The sequence below is a fragment of the Myxine glutinosa genome, chromosome 4, assembly GCF_964187855.1.
Source record: "Myxine glutinosa chromosome 4, kmMyxGlut1.1, whole genome shotgun sequence".
Taxonomy (NCBI): domain Eukaryota; kingdom Metazoa; phylum Chordata; class Myxini; order Myxiniformes; family Myxinidae; genus Myxine; species Myxine glutinosa.
In genome coordinates, this window is record NC_136264.1 from 150,989,691 (window position 1) to 151,014,706 (window position 25,016).

General features: G+C 46.1%; 2 protein-coding genes across 2 annotated transcripts in view; one reads left to right on the forward strand and one right to left on the reverse strand.

Annotated features, from left to right (window-relative positions):
- Nucleotides 1–25,016, reverse strand: part of TNFSF10 (TNF superfamily member 10) — a 407,659-nt gene that overhangs the window by 91,599 nt on the left and 291,044 nt on the right. The window lies entirely within an intron of this gene.
- Nucleotides 1–25,016, forward strand: part of LOC137425408 (cold-inducible RNA-binding protein B) — a 51,143-nt gene that overhangs the window by 11,192 nt on the left and 14,935 nt on the right. Inside the window, exons 4-8 of the mRNA XM_078776624.1 lie at nucleotides 2,610–2,688; nucleotides 9,215–9,350; nucleotides 10,150–10,208; nucleotides 21,210–21,259; nucleotides 21,659–24,761. Coding sequence (XP_078632750.1) covers nucleotides 2,610–2,688; nucleotides 9,215–9,350; nucleotides 10,150–10,208; nucleotides 21,210–21,235 — 300 coding nt within the window. The 3' untranslated portion in view covers nucleotides 21,236–21,259; nucleotides 21,659–24,761. The remainder of the gene's footprint in view (nucleotides 1–2,609; nucleotides 2,689–9,214; nucleotides 9,351–10,149; nucleotides 10,209–21,209; nucleotides 21,260–21,658; nucleotides 24,762–25,016) is intronic.

Consider the following 25,016-nt stretch of genomic DNA (forward strand, 5'->3'; position numbering starts at 1 on the left):
CACGTATAGTCAGGCCCCACAGAACCCAGTAGGCCATGGGCTACCTAGACCCCTGGTGCACCTCCCCCCCCCCCCCCCCCCCCACCAACCTACCACCCAAGGTTTTTTTAAAGCCTTGGGGTGTCCTGAACACGAAATTGAATGTTAACAGTGAAAATATAGGGACGAACTTTCCTGCGTCAAACACCATGGTGACTATCCGTTAACACCTGTTAACCTTCACACAACTCCGTGTGCCTTCTCCATGTCGGCTTGCCTCTTCCGCTGTTCATCGTTAGTGCTTCTCCACTTTTGCGGCTTCTGTACATATTTGGCCCGACAGGACTTGATATTTGGCCTCGCATGCGAACAGGTCATGCCCTCTGATCCGACGTAGCAAGCTCTCATCACTTCGCTCCTCAGCTGACGCGACAACATTTTTCCCTCGTCAAATTCAAACATTGACAAACCTTCTGATGTCCACGATCCACTTGATTTGATCTTCTTCCTCCCTTCAGACTTACAAAATAAACAGTCGGGGTTGAAGAGGACGCGATCACCTTCGGACGACCGACTTGTTCTGGGGGCAGTACCTGTTTCAAGTGGGTCAGATGGTTCAGATGGTTGCAGGCGATCCAGATTCATAGTGAAGCGTTGGTAACATTGTCGGTGATAACCATGATGGTCTGACAGGGTACTGGGTATTAGATCACATGATCCTTTCATCCTGTGTGTAGAATCCACTGGTTGGGAAAGCCGTCTTTGTCTGATGTCCTGCAACTTCGACAATTTGTTCTCGGCGGTACTGGTGCTCGAAAGCAGCTGAAGTGGTCCATACTTTAATCCTGGAACATGGACAATGCATTCGGGTATATGTTTCTGTGTCTGTTTCTTCATTACTTGTAGAACCACTATCGTGTCGTGTTTTTTTTTCTGGGGAGGTGGACCAGTCTCCATCGGCGTGGAGGGGTCAGTAGGATCAGACATGATCATGCTGCGTCATTTGGTGCATTCACACTGGACCTGAAAAGACACGTTTAAAGTCATATTTAGAAACAGAAGACAATCAAATATATGTGTAATATTTAGTATTTATGTGTAAAACCAAAGGTAAGAGAATCAGGAGATGTATATATTCACTTGGTTGAATGGTACACTGGAAATTGAAACTTAACTACAATTGTGTGAATTTCAGCCATGTCACACGACATGTATTAGTAAAAACTTAACTAACCTGTGACAAAGTCCTTTCAGAATTGCCTGGGTAGAACTTAACTATATTTTTCACATGTACAACAGGAGATATAACTGAAAACAAAAACTGTATGGCAAATAATCGTAAAGAGTGTTGGAAAACATGAATTCCATGAATCGCGTTGGCGGCCTTAAATTCCCATATGTTGTATTGGGGCTTGGCTTTGCTGATTAAATTCCATAAATCTTGTACTGTGGATTAAATTCCCTAAATTTCGTCCGGTAAAGAATTCCCTAACATTCCCAGAATTCCCAAAAATTGGAAAAATTTTGTGTGAAGGTTAACAGGTGTTAACGGATAGTCACCATGGTGTTTGACGCAGGAAAGTTCGTCCCTATATTTTCACTGTTAACATTCAATTTCGTGTTCAGGACACCCCAAGGCTTAAAAAAGACCTTGGGTGGTAGGTTGGTGGGGGGGGTGCACCAGGGGTCTAGGTAGCCCATGGCCTACTAGGCGTAACGCTTGTTTACATAATAATCTTACTATAATTCACCAAATGTCCGCCCGTCCATTCGAAGGTCCCGCAAAAACGGATCAACCGATCGCAACGATATTTTGGGTGGGTATTCCTGGGACCCCTGGGAGTAAAATAGGCTATATTGTTTTTTCAGTTTTTCCAAACACTATGGAATAATATTTACCGATATGAACAGTGATGTGGCTTTTGCTGAAATTCTACAAATACTGTTTAGATTTTGATAATTATGAACCTGCCGCGAATGCGGAAGTGGACAGATGACGGCAATGCGTGGGTTTGATAATATCCCAATACAACCGTCATTCAATCGTAATGTTAAATTGTTAAATGTTAATCGTGTTAAGCATTTTGTTAAAGTATCAATTGATTGGAATTGAGTGAATACAATTACGATTTTGAATTTGTAATTGTGTTCACCTGACCGTATCAGGATTTAAATATTTGTTGATGTCACGAATGTTGTTAAAAGTTTATTTTTTATATTGATGGTATTTAATTTGTCATTGGAGTTATGCTGTTTGGAATGAAAAAAAGATATATCGAGTTCAAGTGAATGACGAAATGCCATGACGGTTTCTACTTTCTAAACGTGAATTCACGGATCGCCGTATGCAGATTCGCCATTGACTGGGTATGGAACTCACGTACCTGTTTGCGAACGGGTACGTTTTTCATGGAAGTCCTTCACAAACTTGCTGTCCATGTCTGACTTGTGACTGAGGGTGCTGCAGGAATGTGGAATTTATTGGTTTCATGCTTTAGTATTCGTGGTTTCTGCATTGTCTGTTTGCTTATGGCCTCCCACCTGTGCGTAGCACTGGTACCTCACTAGTAATAATAATAACTTGCCCCCATTCTATGTACGTATTTCTCTCTGATCCTTGTCTTTTGCAGGATTTGGATGGTCGGACCATAACGGTAGAGAAGGCAGGCCATGGGCGTCGAGGGGGCTACAGAGGAGGAACACGTGGAGGTAGTTTCAGGGGTAGTAAGTTTTTCTTTTCTTTTTTTCTTCAAATTATTATTATTTTCGCAATATCCAATGTAACTCACCTCAAGGCATGGAATGGTTTTTTTTCTTTTTTCCACGCAGTTGAAATTTGATTTGGACTTTCAATGTTTTTACCAGCTTGTATATAGTATATCACAAAAACGGATTTATTTTCAATATATTCTCCAGCATTGGACACGTCTCATCAGAGGGAAAGCTTTTGTATTCATTGTATAATTATTCCTGATATATTATTGACCAATTCAACGCATCATTCATGGTCGCCCTCTTGGCCAAACTTTGACCAAAGGTGCTCCTCTGTCAATTTTAGGTTCTCATGACTTGCAAAGATTGGTAAACAAGGTGCTGCAGAATCGGTATCATTAAAACTGACCTTAAATGTTGATTTAATGCTTAAGAAAGATGTTGCTTTTCAGTGTTATTTTAATTGAGAGGAACGGCTTTAATATGGAAGAAATGGTTTAGATATGTATATATTATGTTCGCAGGTTGCACGACCACCCACGACACACTCAGATGACCACGCCCAAAAACACAGCAAACACCTTGTCAAAACGGAGAAATTAGTCAATTTAAAATGAAAAATTGCCTCAAATTAATGTCATCTTTTTTTTTTTTCCCCCTTCAGCAAAGTCAAACCTGAAATCCCTCATTTAATCAAAAGTAAATGTCATTGTTTGTGGCTTTTTTTTTTTTTTTTTTTTTTTTTTTTATGCCTCAGTTGAAGTAGCCAGACACTGTTTTTGGGTTGTCTGACCATCCATGATACTGATAGGTTTTCGTTGCTGCAATAACTTGAGAATGGCTGAAGGGATAGGTCAAACTTGGTGCAAGTATGCAAAATAATGTGGGCGTAAACATATCGGTCTGTCAACGTCAGAGTGCCAGGGTCCTGGTGTACAGCCGTACGTCCGTTACCATTTGACTAAAGCATCTTCTCACAAACCACCTGACCGATTATGGACCAAACTTGGTATGATGCATCAGGACGACAAGGTCTCGTGGCATTGTGCTCCATCTGGATCCACTCCCTATGAGGCTCAAAAAGGGGGTGGGGTTTTGCCTCAAATTAAGGTAATTTATTTTAAAATCTTCTCTGAAACCCTGGGAAACAAGGAGAAAAAGACATAAAATGTCAGTCCTTGTGATTTTAGTAATTTTGCTGCATATAGTTAAAGGCCGCCAGGCGATGTTTGGTCGGATTACAAAACATTCTGCATATGTATACTCATGTATTGTCTTTGTGCCAAGTTTGAACAAAATCGGTCCATGCATGTTCAAGAAGTGGTTGGGGACATGTTCAAGTAAAAAAAGAATGGCAGCCATCTTGGATCTGATCTCGATGAAAAAAAATGATGGGCATATCCAAGCCGTCATTCATTGTCTCTGTGCTAAGTTTGCACAGGATCGGTAAATGCATTTCCGAGAAATGGTTGAGAACTTGTTCAATACTGGGTTTTTTTTTTTTTTCTTAACTAAAATGGCCACCGAGTATAACCAGTTGGCCATTTTTGATCATATCGCAAAATAAAGAGGTGCACATGTATGCCGTCACGTGCTGTGCTTGTACCAAGTTTGAACAAAATCGGACCATGCATGTCTGGGAAATGGTTGAGAACGTGTTCAACATCGGGTTTTTTTTACAACTAAAATGGCTGCCAGTCGGCCATATTTGATCGCATCATGAAACAAAATGATGTGAATATGTATGTACCATCATGTATTGTCTTTGTGCCAAGTATGAACAAAATCAGCCTATACATGTCCTGGTTATGGATGACTAAGACGAGGTTATGGATCATCATGACTGATGGATGAGACCCAATCAATAAGCCCCCATTGCGGATTGAGTACATTGGGGGCTAATAACCATCAGTTCCCCCCCATGGGTTATTTATTTATTTATTTTCTCACATCAAACGTAGTTTCGGGGAGCTTATTGTATGGCGCGTCGGCAATCTGTAAACACTTGCAATCTATTGGAAACTGATGATGGGATTGTGACCAAACCTGGCCTAATTATATTTGGTATGTTGCAACTCGAGTTTATTCATGGCATTAAGGTTTGTGGGAAAAGAGGGTCTACCGGCGATGAAAGTGGGTCCAGGTTTGACCTCCCCACCCTCCCCAAATAGGTATTTGCTTACTTCTCTGAAACCGCACACATGCACTTCGATGAAACTTCACCACAACCTTTACCAGCCATGATGCACTAAGTTTGTCTGTTGCATTACAAAAAAAAAAAAAATCGGGCATTGAGGTGGTGAGCCCCCTCCTCCACCAAAGTAAGTATTTGCTCTTCTCCGAAACTACACACGTGATTTCAATGAAACTTGACCACAACCATCACCCATAATGCACCAACGTTTCTTCATGGCATTAGAAAAATTGGTGTCTACAGGGGAGAGGGGGTTGCCCCCTAAAATAGGTATTTTCTGGGGGTTTAAAGTCTTAGGATTACGTTAGTATTACATTAGTATTACTCAAACACCACGGACTCCTGCGACGACCCAGATATATTCATAGAGGCTCTGGTCGTAAGTTTGTTTACTTACAAACAGGTCACTTCATTCCCATACTCTGGTCGGCTCAGCGCACTCCCACTCATCGTCCCAGCGCACCTGGTCAGTGATGCACACGATCGCACCTCCTGTCTGCAAACCCTGGCTAAATCACCTGAGTTCATCCCCACCGTACAAACAAACATGAAGCTCACCCTGTTCAATACCCGGTCCCTCAACAACAAAAGCCTCATCCTGAAGGACTGCATTCTGGATAATAAACTGGACTTTCTCTGTCTCACTGAAACCTGGCAACAACCTCTGGACTACTTCTCACTCAACCTCACTACACCCAATGGATATACATACACCAATAAACCACGCTCGGAGGGCCGAGGTGGTGGAATTGCCGTAATACACCGACAGGACATCAAGACCAGCCTCATCTCCATCTCATCTGCTCCATCATTTGAACACCTGGCTCTTAAACTCTGGTCACACGCAGTCAGTCATGGCTGTCGTCTACCGCCCTCCCAAACCACACCCATCATTCCTGTCTGACTTCTACTTTCTGACCCAGCTCTGTTCCCTCTCCTCCTCAATCCTCCTCGGTGATTTAAATATCCACATGGACTCCACTGACTCCACAATAGCCACTGACACCACTGATTTACTCACCTGCTTTAACCTCACTCAACATGTCAACTTTCCTACCCATAACCGTGGGCACATTCTGGACCTTGTCTGCTCTACTGGATTAATTTTGCACCATCTCTGGCTCCGACCTCACCCTCTCTGACCACTTAGCCATCACTATGACCATCAACATCCCCAGCACCAAGGCATTATCGCACTATCAACTTCCGTAAGCTAAACGCTCTTTCACCTACATCATTCTCATCCACCCTCTCTGGAAAAAGGTCCTTCTCCCTTCGTTGACCTCCACACCCCTTCTGACCTCACTGACTACGACAACCACACTCTCCTCCTGCCTTGACAAGCTTGCGCCTATAAAAACCAAATCGGTTTCTTTCACCCATTCTGCTCCCTGGTTTGCCCCTGAACTCTACTGGATTAATTTTGCACCATCTCTGGCTCCGACCTCACCCTCTCTGACCACTTAGCCATCACTATGACCATCAACATCCCCAGCACCAAGGCATTATCGCACTATCAACTTCCGTAAGCTAAACGCTCTTTCACCTACATCATTCTCATCCACCCTCTCTGGAAAAAGGTCCTTCTCCCTTCGTTGACCTCCACACCCCTTCTGACCTCACTGACTACGACAACCACACTCTCCTCCTGCCTTGACAAGCTTGCGCCTATAAAAACCAAATCGGTTTCTTTCACCCATTCTGCTCCCTGGTTTGCCCCTGAACTCTACTGGATTAATTTTGCACCATCTCTGGCTCTGACCTCACCCTCTCTGACCACTTAGCCATCACTATGACCATCAACATCCCCAGCACCAAGGCATTATCGCACTATCAACTTCCGTAAGCTAAACGCTCTTTCACCTACATCATTCTCATCCACCCTCTCTGGAAAAAGGTCCTTCTCCCTTCGTTGACCTCCACACCCCTTCTGACCTCACTGACTACGACAACCACACTCTCCTCCTGCCTTGACAAGCTTGCGCCTATAAAAACCAAATCGGTTTCTTTCACCCATTCTGCTCCCTGGTTTGCCCCTGAACTCCGCCTGATGAAAACTTGTGCTCGCCAACTTGAAAGACTCCGCAATAAAACAGGTCTCTCAATTCACTCCCAAGCCTACAAGGACCACCTACAGCACTATAAAGATGCCCGCTCCACCTACTACTCTCAAATTATCCACTCTGGCTCTGGAAACCCAAAAGCACTCTTCTCTACAATAAACAAACTCCTCAGCCCCCTGAACACCACCACCGTCATTCACAGTAGAAAACCATCTCCTTCCTTTCATTCTTCCAAAGGAAAATTGACATCTAGAACAGCTTAATCACCACCGCACCCGCTCCCCCTCCCCCTCAAACCACCTGCCCCCCCTTATCCTGCCAACCCCTGTCTCAGTTCTCCCCAGTCTCCCCTACTGACCTCTCTGAACTCCTCATGGGAATGAAAACTGCCACCTGCACTCTTGACCCCATCCCCTCCAGCTTTGTCAAGGCCTCCCTTCCTGCGCTCTCTCCACTTATCACTGCAACAATAAACTCCTCCCTGTTTACAGGCATCGTCCCACCATCCCTCAAAATTGCTGCTGTTACCCCCATTCTGAAAAAACCTGGACTAAACCCTGACACCCTAAACAACTTCAGACCCATCTCCAACCTACCCTTTCTGTCAAAAGTTTTGGAACGCGCTGTAGCCACTCAACTCAAGCATCACCTCTGCCAATAACCTATATGAAACATTCCAATCCGGATTCCGCTCCAACCATAGTACTGAAACTGCTCTCCTCAAAATCACCAACGACCTTCTCTCCTCTGACACCGGCAACCTCAACATTCTCATCCTCCTCGACCTCAGCGCCGCCTTTGACACCATCAATCACACCATCCTCCTCGCCCGACTTGAAACCACCTTTAACATTACCGGCACTGCCCTCTCTTGGATCAAATCATATCTCTCTGACAGACGCCAGTTCATCTCCATCAATAACTGCAAATCCCCCACTGCTCCCCTCCCCCAAGGTGTCCCTCGAGGCTCAGTTCTTGGCCCCCTCCTCTTCATCCTGTACCTGTCCCCCCTTGGTCACTTAATCCACCGTGATGGTCTCCAATTCCACTGCTTCGCCGATGACATCCAGCTTTTCATCTCCACCAAGTCCATCTCCACCGCCACCCACTCTATCCTGACAAACTGCATCAATGAAATAAAATCCTGGCTTCAAATCAACTTCCTCAAACTTAACTATGATAAATCTGAAATAAATCATCATTGGCCCAAAAATGCTCAACAAATCCACCCATAACTTTGCCCTCAACATCGATGGTTTCCCAGTATCCACCTCCCCTCACATCCGGAATCTTGGCATCATATTTGACCAAACCCTCTCCTTCGATAAATACACTAAACAGATCACAAAGACGGCCTTCTTTCACCTGAAAAACATCGCCAGTCTCCGTCCATCCCTCTCCTCTCTCCTCCACGGCTGCAGAAACCCTCATCCACGCCTTCATCACCTCCCGTCTGGACTACTGCAACAGCCTCCTCTATGGTTCACCCTCAATAATCACCAATAAACTCCAATACATTCAGAACTCCGCTGCCCGTCTCCTCACCCATTCCCGGACCCGTGACCACATCACCCCCGTTCTTTATAAGCTTCACTGGCTCCCCATCCCCCAGAGAATCAAGTACAAAATCCTCTTGACCTACAAAGCCCTCCATAACCTGGCCCCATCCTACCTGACTGACCTCTCCAGACACACTCCCACCCGCAACCTCCGCTCTGCTGGTACCAACCTCCTGACCCCCCCCCCCCCCATCCGGACCAAATTCAGATCCTGGGGGGACAGGACCTTCTCCATCGCTGCATCTCACCCTCTGGAACTCGCCACCTCACACCAACAGACTCCTCCTCACTCACCACATTCAAAACATCACTCAAGACCCACCTGTTCAACACTGCATTCAACATTTAACCCACAGCATTTAACCCCTGACTATCTCTTCTCCTCCTTCCTTTTGCTTTGATTATTTACCTATTGATTTTTGTCTTTTTGCACTTGTTTTTTGTACTCTGCCAAAGCGCCTTTGGGCTTCTTGAAAAGCACTATATAAAATAAATATATTATTATTATTATGATTCTACATGCTGCCGTGTCTCCTAGCAACAATTGACATTGATTTAGGATATTGTGATACTGTTTGAAATACCTTTAGTTGGTGTAGTATACAGAATTATTTTACCAGGTGAGCTCCCAGGGGTATTGCCCCTATTTTTAAATGTAATGTGGAGGTGTTTGTCGAATTTTGAATGCAGCTATGCTATAATTACAGGCTATGGCTCCTCCCGGGGTGGGAGTAGTAGTTTTGGTGGCGGCCGCAGTCGTGATTACTACGGAGGCTCCCAGCAGCAGCAGCGCAGTTTTGGCAGCTCTCGACGGGATGACTATTACGGTGGTAGCCGAGATGGGTAAGCTGGCTAACTAATGTATTATTACAACCTTTAAAATATTTATTTATTTTCAATTGAATTATGTACTTTAACACTGAAGAACACAAATCGCCACCTTCCTGCATTCAAAACCCTTCTGTTCAGCAGTACTTGGACAAAATATTACGACATTGTACATCCTCTTGACCAATTCCGCTCCATGTGCTTGGTTTTTTTTTTGGGTTTCCCCCCCCCCCCCCCCCCCCCCCTCCTCTCCCTCACATGCTGCATGGCAGAAGGTGGTCTGTGAATTTTCTAGTAGTAAGTGCAATCGATTATTAATTTATCAACAACCTGAGAAGGGAACAACATATTCCAAGATTAGTACCAGCTCCTGTTTGTACCAACATCTGCAGAGGGGCAAGAGGCTGCTGCTTGCCTATCTATCTTAAGGGTGAGGGATGCTTTGGCAGAGGGTAGTCCTCAGCGAAGAGAAAACGAGGGTGAAAATTGTCTGAGATCGTGCCGTTGAAGAAAAGGAATGATTTTATGTCGATTGTGATGATGGATTTCATGGCCTAGCAGTTGGGTGCGACTGGGTAGGGTGGGTACAGAGAGCGATGGGTTGGGGACAAGATTTGGAAGCAAACAGAATTGAGGCATTCAGCTGTTTCATGAGGAGTCGGCAGTGGTACCATTTGAAGGGAGGGAAGGGATGGAGTTGGCAGTGAAGATTGATTTGTACATTGTCTTTCAAATTTCCTGCTGCATGTGTTGGAGTGTAAACAACTTATTCTTGTTTTTGCATCCTTATTGGTTGATGATCCTGTTCCCCCAGGGACCGCTACTCACGTGACTACAGCACCCGACGCTACAACCGTGATTATGATTCTTATGGTATGTCCCTGGGTGCATGTTTGTGTGATTTAAATAGATGGCATACAGTTGCATGGCATATGTTGTTGTCTTTGTGGAAACTCCGTAACTACTTGTGGACCGGGCATCCTCCATCGGGTAAAGTACTTCCTTAGCACACCTTATCTCTTGTCCATCAAGGCCTTCATCCACAGCTTGATGGAATACTGCTATCCCCTCTGAGCTAGAACCTCGTCCTTTCACTTTGCTCGCCTTGACACCATGGAAACCAGGCTTTACTCGAGGCTTTCATCACAAGAGTGCAAGAAGGATAACTTCAATGGCAGACACGAAGAAGTCTGTAAATATCGGCGCGCAGAAGGTTTTTGATACAAACCTAATCGACAGTCGTCATATGTCTGCAGGCCAGTAATAGGGATATAGACTTTGACCATCTGATGTCCCATGAATTGCCTCCACTGCCAACGGCTCTCTTTGCAGACTGGTGATATGCGGATATCCGCATCTAAATCCATTAGTCTAGTAGGAAGACTAGGTCCCCCTGCACCCCCCGGAGATATACTTCTAATCAGTGTTTCTAGATTGGAAAAAATGTGTAGAAAATGACTAGCTATGGCCCCAAGCTGAAAAAATGTCCCACATACCATTTTTATGCAAATTACTGCTGCCATTATCAAAAAAAGACTAGGTCCCCCTGCACCCCCCGGAGATATACTTCTAATCAGTGTTTCTAGATTGGAAAAAATGTGTAGAAAATGACTAGCTATGGCCCCAAGCTGAAAAAATGTCCCACATACCATTTGTATGCAAATTACTGCTGCCATTATCAAAAAAACGATTTTTGACATATCTCAGCCAATATTGCAGATAATTGAAAAATGAAGGTGTCTAGACCCATGTTTTGAAGGGCATAGATCATGATAGAACTTGTCCTTATCCATCCTTGCTCCTCATAAGGTTTTGGCTTTTCGATGATAGGTTGATCGGCTCTTTTGTACAATGCTACGCGGTGGTTCACACGCTGGATGTGCGGCTTCAGGGCAGACTGGCATGGAGGAAGGCGAGCCAGATCAACCTTGGACTTGGATGTGAGGGTCTTGTCCTCTCCCACCATTTTTCGTAGCAGCTTGGCACGGACAATGTCCACTGATGACTCGCGACTCTGGCCGTACATCACACAGGTGAATTTTTCTAACTGCCTCTCCACCTCAGGGTTGGCATCCCAGTTGTCACCCAGTTCACCGAATGCCCTGTGAAACCTGGGATTCTTCTCCAGCTTTTTCAAGGGCCCGACTTTTCCCTTCCCTTTGAAGGCACTGGTGCAGTCTTCTCCGCTGAACACATAGTACCCCAGGAGAGTGGCACAGTAGTCCTCTCCCAGGGATTCTGCCAGCTCAGAGACGTTGACAAGTTGGCGATGCTTCCCTGACCCTGTATCCAGGTACACCGTCAGCTTGATGTTGTGGGCATGGTGGAGCAGGATCAGGAGGATGTCTGTGTCCGGTGTTCTGACTACAGCGTTCTTGTATCCGATGGTAGCAGCATGATGGAGGTACAGAACCACCCTGGTATCAGTCTCTTCCTGGTTGCTGTAGATCGTGGGGAGTTCACGTACCTCGACCTGAAACACAAAAAGGCACCGCATTTCAATCACCAGTCACTGCCAGTTTCAGTATATCTCCGGGGGGTGCAGGGGGACCTAGTCTTTTTTTGATAATGGCAGCAGTAATTTGCATAAAAATGGTATGTGGGACATTTATTCAGCTTGGGGCCATAGCTAGTCATTTTCTACACATTTTTTCCAATCTAGAAACACTGATTAGAAGTATATCTCCGGGGGGTGCAGGGGGACCTAGTCTTTTTTTGATAATGGCAGCAGTAATTTGCATAAAAATGGTATGTGGGACATTTTTTCAGCTTGGGGCCATAGCTAGTCATTTTCTACACATTTTTTCCAATCTAGAAACACTGATTAGAAGTATATCTCCGGGGGGTGCAGGGGGACCTAGTCTTCCTACTAGACTACATCTTGAAAAGAGATATGAAAATTGAGGTGTCATCAAGAGTAGCCCATGAAGAAATACAAGTCACTGTCATTGATGGGTGTGCCCTTCTCTGGATACCTGGTTGGCCTGCTGTTGGAAATGTGCAGACTTACATTGATGCCTTCAAGCACAAAATAGCAGAGAAGCTCTCCAAATGTGATGTCTATCTAGTCTTTGATAAATACAATGAATTCAGCACCAAAGATTCAACACGATTAGCCAGGGGTACTGGCAGGGTGTATCAGTTGACACCCTCAACACCAATCCCCACACAGAAAGCAGTATGACTGTTACAGGCAATAAGAAACAGCTCATGAAACTGATATGCGAGGACTTGCAAAGAGATGAAGACGTTCAGAACCATACACAGGAGCACACACTTTTGATAACAGGACAGGAGGAAACTATCGAGATTAGCAAGGGCATTGTCATAGAAAGACGATCTGTATTACCAGTCATGAGGAAGCTGACAATATTGTTACGGCCCGCGGATAAGGATGTTGGTTTGCCGAGCGGATGGCACCGCGGCCTAAGTTACCCCGATTAACCCGATCCCCGAACGTTGGCCGGATCGCGCCACAGATATTCAATAGGGAAAAGACTAAGGTGACACGGATGTGAAGAAGACAAAAAGGTTGGAAATACGAATATAATTTATTTCTATTTACACCCAAAAATAACCAAGGAGAAGGAAAGATAATAAAATAATATACAGAAGATTTTAGAGACACAGTGCAACGCTAGCTTATGCAAACTTAATTAAATACCCAGGGACAAAACAAACAGAACAAACTCACGTACACCAAAAGGATGGAAGGCAGGAGGGAGAGGAAAGTCCAAGGGGTCCGGCAGCACGATCGGCGCGTTTAGCAGCCGCCGTTCCTTCGCGGCCCTGCTCAAAACCGCCGTCCAGGCCCCAAGCGGCTGTTGAGTGTTGTTGCTGCTGTGGCCGCCGCTGCTGCTGCTGCTGCTGCTGTGGACGTCACGTGCTTTGCCAGGACTACAACAGGCTTTGTGCTTCCCTGGATGATGATCTCCTTAATGTTCTCTCGCAGTTGGTTCTCTCTGTTCTCCTGGATCATCTTACGCAGTACCTTGCGCGCGCGCGCTTTTATAACGCCTCCGGCGATCAAGCCGCCGGCCTTCAGGACACGCCCATCGGTGTGCTCACCTCGGCCCTGGTTGGTCGCGCGACCCTCTGGCTCCGCCCTTGATGACGACGGGCGGGCACGCCTTTCTTCCCCGACCCGAGCACATGTTCAATGGTGGTTTTGGAGCGAAAACAACCCGCAGCTGTAACAAACTGGCAAACTGCCCAGTGCAGTTTGCAATGGAGACTTGGAGGGGATGTAGCTGGAAATTGAGGCTTGGCAATGGAAGTTTTGGGAGTGGGAATGGGGAATGAAGAATGAAGGGAATCTACCTTATTTCACTTGGTGCAATGGAGTGTCATTTTAATGGAAGACAAAGCCTTAACCTAATACACAGAATAAGGAAATAAACTACTAAACAGGGATATTATAGTGTCCTTCATGTATGCTTTATTGAACTAACTACGGGAACGCCCTTTGACCTTTATACACACTGGAGCAAGGAGGGCTCAGACTAAAACAATAATTCACAACCATTTACTATACAATACAGCACAATCAAAAAAAACTCAATCCTCATATCCGCAACACTGCACCCTCCTCCTCTTAGGCACGTCCCGGGCCTATAACTTTAATTTCGTATGACACGTAGGTGTAGTTCCCTCTACTTTTAACCTGACCCTGAGTGCGACAGTTTTAAAACATAAATAAATATGTCCCGCTGCTCCATTGCACCCTGCCTAACAGACTCACGCCCACAGCTAACCGAATTGCGGAATGGTCTTCAAACTATACACTGACGGTGGGGAGCATTATTTACAGTGACTCTACTTTTATTTACAATACGCAACCCAGGACCTGTGATTGTTCTTTCTGGGGGGGGGGGGGGGGGGGGGGGGGAAGAGAGAGTCTGCTCTGCATCGACGCACCATGAAAGCACCCAAAACGCACCAACACACCCTCAAGCACCAATCGGTGCACAGTCATCATTGTTCACTGAATAAAAATAAAAACAACAACCCCTAACCCTGCAGGTGGTCTCTTGCTCTTCGGCTCCCTCTGCTGGCTATTATTATTTTCCTGGTGTTGTCATCTTCCTTTGCTGGCAGCCTATTTGCACTATTAAAATACACCCAACGTGTCCATTTTTATTTTTTTTATTTATGGCCCACAGGGCCGACTTGTGGTTCACCTGTGGGGCATCGGTGCCCTGTGATCAAGGTCCGCCAGCAAGATTTCGGGCCCTCATGGCCGGTTCCAGCAGAGGGGCCATGCCCCAACCCCTGGGGTCCATCAGTGGTGCTCAGCCACAGACATGTGGTCCATAATGTGGTGCATCGATGCAGACAGCTGGTTCTGGGAGTTCCGGGCGCACAATGGCGGACTCACGCACGCTCCCCTCGGCGCACAGGGCCTCATGTGGGAGACAAAAGGGGGGACAGACAGATGAGCGAGGGGTAAGGTCACAAGGGTACACATCAATAAGGTAATGCAAGGCGAAATGCGTACGGAGAGCGAAGTGAGAAAAGCTCGTCCCGTACGTCACCCCCCCGTCACCTACTCTACCCTTGCCCCTACCCCATATTTACAAATTCGTCACTATTGTCACGTCTTCCCCATATTTCTCCTATACCAAATTCGTTCCCACAATCCCTCTATCCAAAATTTGCCATCACCCAATTCGTCATCAAACCTCATAAGGAGGAAGAGATGGAACATCAAGCACAATGTCACACCCACGTCATGATGCGTCTCACATTCCAAACATTTGCACAATAAAAAATAATCAAAACAACCTGGCATGGTGTGGAGGCACGTCATCTCAGGTGAGTGGACGCAGATGGTGCGAGGAGACTTCAATCCTAACTATCCTCTAAATGACTTTAACACACTTTACACTACCCGGGGTCTTTCCCTGCCAAACCATTGGCAATCTTACTCTATGTGGTTTTAAAAACCAATTCCCATTGACCAAACTGTGGTGCCTCCCAATTTGGGGTCTCACTCCCCCGATTCATCTCCCTGTGCCCTTGCACAATTTCAGGACTGGGGTGTGTAGCTCTCCCAGCAGGCCTACCCACCTGCACACCTCCACCACTGCAGTTGCCTCCGAGCTTACCTGCTCCTCACCTAACCTATCTAACTGGGGAAGACCCCTCCTGGCTCTGTCACCCCTCGGTGCCCTCCGGCACTGCGCTACCCGGGTCCGTCCTCCGGATCCTCGGGCCCCATCCACAACAACTCTACCGGCTCCCAGAGCCCACCTGCGGCCTCACCTGGCCGACATCCTCACAGTGGTGGAGTGCCCAAACCAACTACACACACTAACAGGCTACACGCCCAGCCATTTCCACAACACTAATGCACCCATCCAATCACCATTCTTCCACCACGCACCACAGATGCCAATATCCAACCACAATTTACCTGTACCCTCTACCTAACACTTACACTACCCTCCCCGGGTATTCGTGATGGGGTCCATCCTCCTTTCCCCCATCCACACCTTCGCACCATCCACTCCACTCCACAGTTTCCACCATACTCACTCCACGACCACCATTCCAATACTCCATATATTCCACACTACCCTGTAATCCACACTACCATTCTCCATACACCTGTCGTTGCACACCTGTGCAATCACACCTGGTGCCACCTGCACCCTCCTTGGTCCCTGGACCATTTGGTCAACACAACGCACAATCACCTTCTTTCACTCATACACTGCTCCACACACCTGTTCAGTTGCCCACCTGTGCAATCACTCCTGTTCCTCACACACTTTTCACAATACACCTCTAACACTCACACGGCATCATCTGAACTACCTGTTGCCCTGCTAACTTAGTGCTCCCCGTCTTCCCTTTAAACTAAGCACATACCATGTCATTATCATCCACACTAATCTACCTGCGTCCCCACTACAGGTATCGTCACTACCTAATCTTAACGTTACCTAAGGTCATCTTCTAGGTCCCTATCATTATATCCTAACCCTCCCGGGCTAGTTTTCACTGCCATAACCCCCATAAATCTAGTGCTCCTTTGCCCCCGCTGTGAGAGATGGCAGAGTTGCCATCCCCCCACATCGGGTATCTTCCACTACCAATTTTGCTCGTCCAAATTCAACAAATCAAAAATTTTCTATCCCAAAATTTCGAATCCAAAAACACTATCAGTATCATCATCATCACAGTCCGCTATATCCTAGCCTCGGTGCGTCATGACATCATTAAACTCGGCTTCGCAAAGCCGAGCAATGAATTCGGGTGGCTTGGTCGCCTGCAGGTTGAATCCGTCCGGCTTTCGGTTCAAGGGAGGTGGTTTGGTCGGGCCGAGATTCCACGCACCATCTCGGCGCGGCACCTTGCGGTCCCGGGCCCGATTACTCTATCTCCCCCGGTCGGAACCCCGTCCCCGCGAGGGGGCACCATGCCGCTTCCTCCCACTCGCCCTTGAACCGGACCGGTCGCCTCGCCCGCCAAGGCCCGGACTCGACCGTGCAGGGCGGGGCCAAGCCCGAATCGGCACCGACGCTTCGAAGAGAAGCGACGCAGTATCGATCCGCGCCGGGCCTGGCATCCAACAAAGCGCACCGTGCCCCGAGTGCTCGCATCGGCTATCCGTCGCCCTAAACGCTACCCCGTTCAACGTGGATGCTTTACTTGCAGGCTCACACCACGCGACCCGTTTCACACTCGCAAAGCCCGGCGTTCCAGTGCATCCCCCACACTCCGTCCATTCCACCAACGCACTCCCTGTTACACACCACACCTCTCGCGCACACTCTTGCGCACACTCGCCGTTCGCACACCCCCTTAACACACCTCGCGCACCGTCTTGCGCACTCTCCCTCGGTACGTACTCCGTACCACTCACCATGGGCGTGCACTCTTGCATCCACCCACTAACACGCTCAGATGGGTTCTCCCACACTCGCGCTACCACCAACTCAGGTGTGCTTCCTCGCACACGTTCCACCACCACCGTACTCCGTGTCACACTCACCCTCGCACGTACACTCCGTATTGCTCTCACTCCCTGTGTCACACTCCGTACACCCCGACGTGCATTCTCGCTCGCACTCGGTATCACACTCGCGCTTCGTAACACGCTCACCCCTTGACGCACACTTTTTTTCACACGCGTGCTATTTCCACTCACACCGGACCCTTCACCAACGCCCGGGTGCCATATTGACCCCAATCGCGCGACTATTCTCTTCGCGCCAAACCCCCTTTTACAAAATCTCCCGGCACCACATGCAGCCCGTCTCACTTTCGGGGTTCTTCTTCCTCCCTGCACCAACACCTGCAAATCTTTATAAGGATTAAGCACAGCATCGTGATGTGAGCACGGACTTTGAGCATAATCCATTTCGCCCTGCAATTCCCGGGCTACCTCCGTCGTCTCTTCAATTTTAATTATACCCACTACTGCTTTTTCTTTACTCACCAACGACCGCTGGCTTTAATAAAATCCCCTCTACCTCAGCGGTCGCCGGCTGCTCCAAACCCCGTGTCGCGATTTCTACACCAGTCATTGTACCCGCGCTTTTCTCCGCCTCGCTCAACCAGCGCTTCTCGACCCGCGTTACCTCGTCGTGCACCCCTGGGACCCTTTCGCCCAACCTGCTGTCTCTGTCCCTCTCCGCTTCCCTTACTTCATATGCGACTGTCCCTCGCCCGTCCCTCATTATCGGCCCTCATTTCGTTCGTTATTGCTTCAATTTTATCACTCAATTTTTTAAGACCGTTATTCTCCCGTTTCATTTCCGCCATGATTTGGGCCATAACAAATCGCATGTACTCCGGCATCTCTGGCTCGGCTGCCGCGACCACGGGCGCGGCTAAATTTGGCGCTGCAATAACCATGTGCGCGAGGGTGCCATTTTGTGCGCCTGATACCTCCAACCACCTCCTCATTGCCCTCCTCCACATACATTTCCCCGAGGTTCTGGGTCGATTCTACCCCGTCTATCTCTCCCACCGACATCCCGTCGCCTTGACCAGCCATGGCGCGATTGCAAAATTCGGGTTTTGTCTTTAAAACAATTTCAGCAGCTTGTAATTTTGAGCGCGTTAAGTGCGCTTCGGGTCCGTTCCCGCTCCCGACACCAATTGTTACTGCCAATTGTACAATTGGTGTTCCAAAATTTGGGCTAAATAAATTTAGTCCCAGGTCCGAATCCGACACTCCTGACACCAATTGTTACGGCCCGCGGATAAGGATGTTGGTTTGCCGAGCGGATGGCACCGCGGCCTAACAGTTACCCCGATTAACCTGATCCCCGAACGTTGGCCGGATCGCGCCACAGATATTCAATAGGGAAAAGACTAAGGCGACACGGATGTGAAGAAGAAGACAAAAAGGTTGGAAATACGAATATAATTTATTTCTATTTACACCCAAAAATAACCAAGGAGAAGGAAAGATAATAAAATAATATACAGAAGATTTTAGAGACACAGTGCAACGCTAGCTTATACAAACTTAATTAAATACCCAGGGACAAAACAAACAGAACAAACTCACGTACACCAAAAGGATGGAAGGCAGGAGGGAGAGGAAAGTCCAAGGGGTCCGGCAGCACGATCGGCGCGTTTAGCAGCCGCCGTTCCTTCGCGGCCCTGCTCAAAACCGCCGTCCAGGCCCCAAGCGGCTGTTGAGTGTTGTTGCTGCTGTGGCCGCCGCTGCTGCTGCTGCTGCTGCTGCTGTGGACGTCGCGTGCTTTGCCAGGACTACAACAGGCTTTGTGCTTCCCTGGATGATCTCCTTAATGTTCTCTCGCAGTTGGTTCTCTGTTCTCCTGGATCATCTTACGCAGTACCTTGCGCACGCGCTTTTATAACGCCTCCGGCGATCAAGCCACCAGCCATCAGGACACGCCCATCGGTGTGCTCACCTCGGCCCTGGTTGGTCGCGCGACCCTCTGGCTCCGCCCTTGAGGACGACGGGCGGGCACGCCTTTCTTCCCCGACCCGAGCACATGTTCAATGGTGGTTTTGGAGCGAAAACAACCCGCAGCTGTAACAAACTGGCAAACTGCCCAGTGCAGTTGGCAATGGAGACTTGGAGGGGATGCAGCTGGAAATTGAGGCTTGGCAATGGAAGTTTTGGGAGTGGGAATGGGGAATGAAGAATGAAGGGAATCTATCTTATTTCACTTGGTGCAATGGAGTGTCATTTTAATGGAAGACAAAGCCTTAACCTAATACACAGAATAAGGAAATAAACTACTGAACAGGGATATTATAGTGTCCTTCATGTATGCTTTATTGAACTAACTATGGGAACGCCCTTTGACCTTTATACACACTGGAGCAAGGTGAAAGACGAAAACACTAATTCACAACCATTTACTATACAATACAACACAATAAAAAAAAACTCAATCCTCATATCCGCAACAATATTATAGTGCAGCAAGCATTCATGGCAGCTTCAGAGGGGGCATCCGGTGTAGCTGTGGTGGCTGATACAGATGTGTGGGCCCGTCTGTTGCACCACTATCTGGAGCAGAATCTTGACATCCCAATTATAATGCAATCTCCTATACATGGAAGAAGTAACCCTAACACAAGGTTGGGTTGTCAGCCTGTCATCCTTCCAAGGTTGGCGAAATGCGCGCCAGTATACTGGGAATCCCATATCTGGCATGGGAGTAGTGCCCTCTTCCCCCAATATTATAGTTTGCAGATAGATTGGATGCATGTGCTTTCTATCGCCAACGACCGCTGGAAGTGGATATGGTAATGAATAATCAAATAATATAAAATACAATTAAATTTTCTTGAATAAAACATGATTATAGCACCTTTTATTTATTAAAATATGCCAATGTGCCATTAAATGGGCTAGCGGCTAGGTGTTGATTGTTGAATTTCGCCTTTCTCATCTGAGCAATATCTCAGGCACCTTTTGAGTTAGGAAGCTGATATTCGGACATGACAGTGACCAAGTGATGTGGCTCTAAAGGATATTTTTGATTTATTGATTAATCAATTAATCTATTTTGTATTTACTGATTAATCAATTCGTGTTTATTTTATTGATTAATGACTTATTTTATTTCATTTTCAAAAAGTTACAGCTTCGGATGAAACACTGGTTTCAACCAGGCTATGCCCTGGTGTTGGGTTAGCGGCTAGGGTGCCGGCTTAGGATCCTGGGTTCGAATCTCGGTCGATCGCTGAATTAACGCCAGGGGGGGGTGACTCAACCTGTCATCCTTCCGAGGTCGGCTAATTGAGTACCAACTCACTGGTAATTCCCTGTTTGTCGTTAAAGGCGGCAAAAAGGGTTGGCGTCAGGAAGGGCATCCGGCCGTAAAACATTGCTTCAAAAAGGGGACCAAAAAACAACAACCACGGTTCCCGAAAAAGGCCAACCCCCGCTTTGCGGGGAAAAATGGCCTCTAAAGGTGGTTATTTTTTTTGTTTAATGTGCCATTAAAAATTATTATTTTCAAGGTGTTTGTTCATTCGTTCCCAAAGGAACACTAAACGTTGTCGTAAGGGTTGTTAAGGAGTGACCGGTTCCACACTAGTTCTACTTCTCAGACAAACTGTGTAATGTAGATACACCTGCAAAGGACTGCATTGTTAAATAGTTTATCTTTTTCTTTTATGTGTTATGTAGGTTTATTTATTTTCTTTAAAAGGGTGGGGCTCCTGGGATAGCATATGGGATAAGTGACATGTGCACAAACGTCAATGGAATGAATGAAAGAACAGGGAAAAGGAGTGGAAGTTTTGCTCTGTAAGCGGCTTTTGTTTTTATATTTGAGTGTTGTTTATTGTCATTAGATGCCTGCCATGTCACTATTAGCTGGTCAGAGGGAATGAATGCCATAATTGTTGTTTGGGTTGTCTGGTCTGTAGATCAAGAGAAGAGTTGGAAGCACTGAGTGCTCAGGAGCAGCCGAGCCAAGGTGAGCTCATTGCACGGTTTGCTGTTTGCTAATGTTGATATTGGGGCTCTGAGGTTTGTTTGTGGTTATCTTTGATTGAATAGGATGTAAATATTGAGGACTACAGTGGTTACCCTGAAGATGTATTTTGGATATTTTTTGTTGTTTTGGCATCTAGTTGCTTCAGGTGTTGCAACATTGCTGTACTTTTTCCAATTGATTCAGCATTGGGGGAAAAAAAAAAAAAGGTTGAAATTATTACGCCATTGAGTTGGAAAATTGATGGGTGAAGTACACGTGTTATTGGGTTTTGGTATTTTGATGTTTCAATACCACATTGACAATGGGGGGGGGGGGGAGCATACTTCTTAGGTCTAGGTGAAAGGGGGGAATGTAAAAAATTTTTATTTTGTTTGTCAGATCAAGGCATGCAAACTTTGAATCTGCCTTCTCCACACAATCATATTATGGAAGGATTGGTTTCACAATGCGACTTATAAATGGTGGCATGACTCATGACTCGTGAATTATTCCCACGTTGAGGCTTGCTTGTCCTTTGTGGTTCAAATCTGATCCCTTCAAAAGCTTTATCAGCATCAAGTGGTCTGTTGGTTCATACATTTGTGTAGCCAAGCAAATGCACATTTTCAGTTCACTTGGAAGTGCAATGTGTACATCTGAACCATACTGAGACGGCCAACCAAGTTTGCAGCCTGCATCCAGCCACCAAGTCATTACAGTCACCACATGCTTGTTGATCAAAGCAGTCTGTCCCAGCGTTCTCCATACCGTCAGTGCCAGCAGCTCGCCCACCCTGATTGACCACGCCTTTCTCACCAACCTGTCCTTTTAGATTCCTACACGGATTAACCTGTGAACTCCACGTCCCTAAATGCGTCCATGCAGTGAATACTTCCAGGCCTCACCACCCAACCACCATGAAACCTGGCTCAGCTCGGCCTCCTTCAAAGAGTGCTATAGGATTTGCTTTGCTTTGGATTTTTGATCACAAATATTTTTTTTTCATTGTCATGTTCAGCTTTTGTAATATTGCTAATATAGTGCTGGTGCTTTTTGGGTTTTTTTATATTTGTGTGGGCCTTTTGAATTTTCTAAAGTTGTTGATTGCTCCCCTGATTGTGATGGGTTTTGGTTTTGTTCTTTTTGACTTTTTAAACTTCAGCAAATGGAGGAAACAAAACAAAAACCAAGGTTCATGTTTTCATGTCCATATACATACTCCAGACCATCATGGTAAAGGTTCTTTTCGGTGTCCTATCTCTCCAGCTCAGCCAAGCATAGTCTCACTTTGAGCCTCTTTAGTTGTGATCTACTCAATATCGACAGCCTGGCCACGTTGTTGATGTACTGTTCATCTCATCTGCTCATTAAAAGTTGTTTTCCCACTCCAACCTGCACACTGTACTCTATGAACACATCTGCAAACTGCTTCAAATGCTGCCAGCCATGCAGATTATTGCCAAAAAGTGCATCTTCTTGTCAAGAGTTGAAAAGCTTCAAATGTGAATGTGGCTACCAGAGAATGATTTATTTTGTTGAAGGATTAAAATAAAAACAAGTAAAATCTTGGAATTTTGGATGTCGTATTAGTTGGTGCGACATTTAGGAACTTAATTTGGTTGGGGTGCCATTGGCAGAGCGCGATAATTGTTAACGTATATTTTCCGATGCAATCATGAAGCCAGCGTTTTTCAATGGCCACTGCGGTGTGAAACGTCCTATATACATATATATATATATAAATATATATATATATATATTTTTTTTTTTTCCCCCCCCCCCTTTAGGAAGCATACCAATATATATATTTTCCTTCCGCTAACCCCACCACACTAACTTGGCGATTTTAAAACTTGGAGTGAGACCAGTGATTTGAATTTGCAAAGCCACAAGCATCTGATAGTGATTTCGCAAACAATGTAATGCAACTGATAGCATGTTAGTGTGTTAACTCCCATGGGAAGCAAGGTGCACCTGATCTCTCCGTCGGGGAAAAGGACAAACTAACCCTCAAGGATCCATTCTATGAACAATGTAAGGGTTGGCCTTGTCACCTTATCTGAATCCCTGGCTTGTGGTGTAGGAAACCAAAGTTTGAAATCCCACCATATACCATGTTTGTCAATCCACAATCCCTTGTGAAAATGAAATGAATGATCGTTTTAAGGCCTTTTTCCCCGCTAGAGTGGGGGTTAGCCTTGCGGGCCCCATGACAATCATGGTTCCCTGTTTGAGGCAATGTTTTTATGGCCGGATGCCCTTCCTGACACCAACCCTTGGTCACGCTCTTACGATGCACAGGGATATGGTGTACCTATTCTAAACCGGGGTACACACCGTGATCATTCATCCCAGCAAGCTGGTACTCAATTTGCCGACCTCGGAAGGATGACAGGCTGAGTCAACCCCCCTGGCGTTAATTCAGCGATCGATCAGGATTCGAACCCAGGATCCTAGGATCCCAAGCCAGCACCCTCACCGCTAAACCAACACCAGGCTTAATCCCTTGTAATTCATGTTAAATAAAGTACATCGATTTCTACTCATGTCTTTGCCCTACACGTGTTTTATGTACTAGCTTCTCAATGAGGCCAAAGTCTTCAATGGAATTTTTTTCAAACTTCATTCCCTGTTTAATGAATTCCCAAGCTCTCTCCACTACTGGCCAAACATTTAACTTTCATTTAAGTACAGAGGCAAATTGGATTTATTGTTGCATCATTGATGTGTCCAGTGATGCTTACTGTTAATATGTGCACCTACTTTCTTTGAATTGTTTTGCATATTCAATCGGTGATCACTGATTTGGTTACATGATGGAGGAGACCCCATGACCAAGATCAAGGCAAAATACTTCAAAGTGATTATACTTTCATTATGCACTTCTCCTGAAGCCAATTCAGATTTTTCCACTTCCCACATCTCTCCTCTGCCCATTTGCAATTTCCAGTCTTGTGGATTTTAAATTTGCATAATTAGGGAAATCTATTATTCATCATTTCTCTAGATTTGAGGTGTGGCATTTGTTCATTTGCCATTCTGTGCAACCACTCGTGCCTGGGCTACTTTTACACTTGCAGTCATCTCATTGTAGGAAAGTGCCACTCAAGGAGTTTTATCTTATACAGTGAAAGTTGATCTGGATTTATCGTGTCAAGGGCCTTTTCTCGTATTGCAGCATGTTCACGGTTCAAGCCATTGCATGAATGATTCCAATGTGATAAACTTTTCACTTTTAAACTTAAAAACGCTTTCATTTCCACCAAAATGTCCAAGCCACTGCCACGTTGACAAACCCAGGAGCTGTGTGATGATAACCGGATGCCATCATAAATATGGCAGCCGGGGGTGTCCAGGCTTTGCCCCCTCCCTTCCCGAGCCCAACCAGTGCAAGGCCATCTTGAACATTGACAGGTCGTCAGCTGCCACTAACCTACTTCGTCCTGCTGTGCCTCCTGCCTGAAGCTACGACTATTGCAATCAGCCTCCAGCTGCTCCCCATGCAAGTAGAGCGGCTTTCAACTTTCATTCTGTCCAGTGCAAAGTCGGCTTTTACTTTCTTCGTTCATGCCAGATTGTTTCCAGTCTCATGTGCACAACAACTTTTTCGCTTTTTGAAGGCCTTTTTCCAAGCCAATGTAGTTTCAGATAAACTTAAATGTTTTGAGGGGATGAGAAGTGCAGGTTTTAAAATGATTTTGATTTCTTTTGCTTTTTAAGACTGATTGAAATATGAAGGGTTTTTTTTGTCTTTACC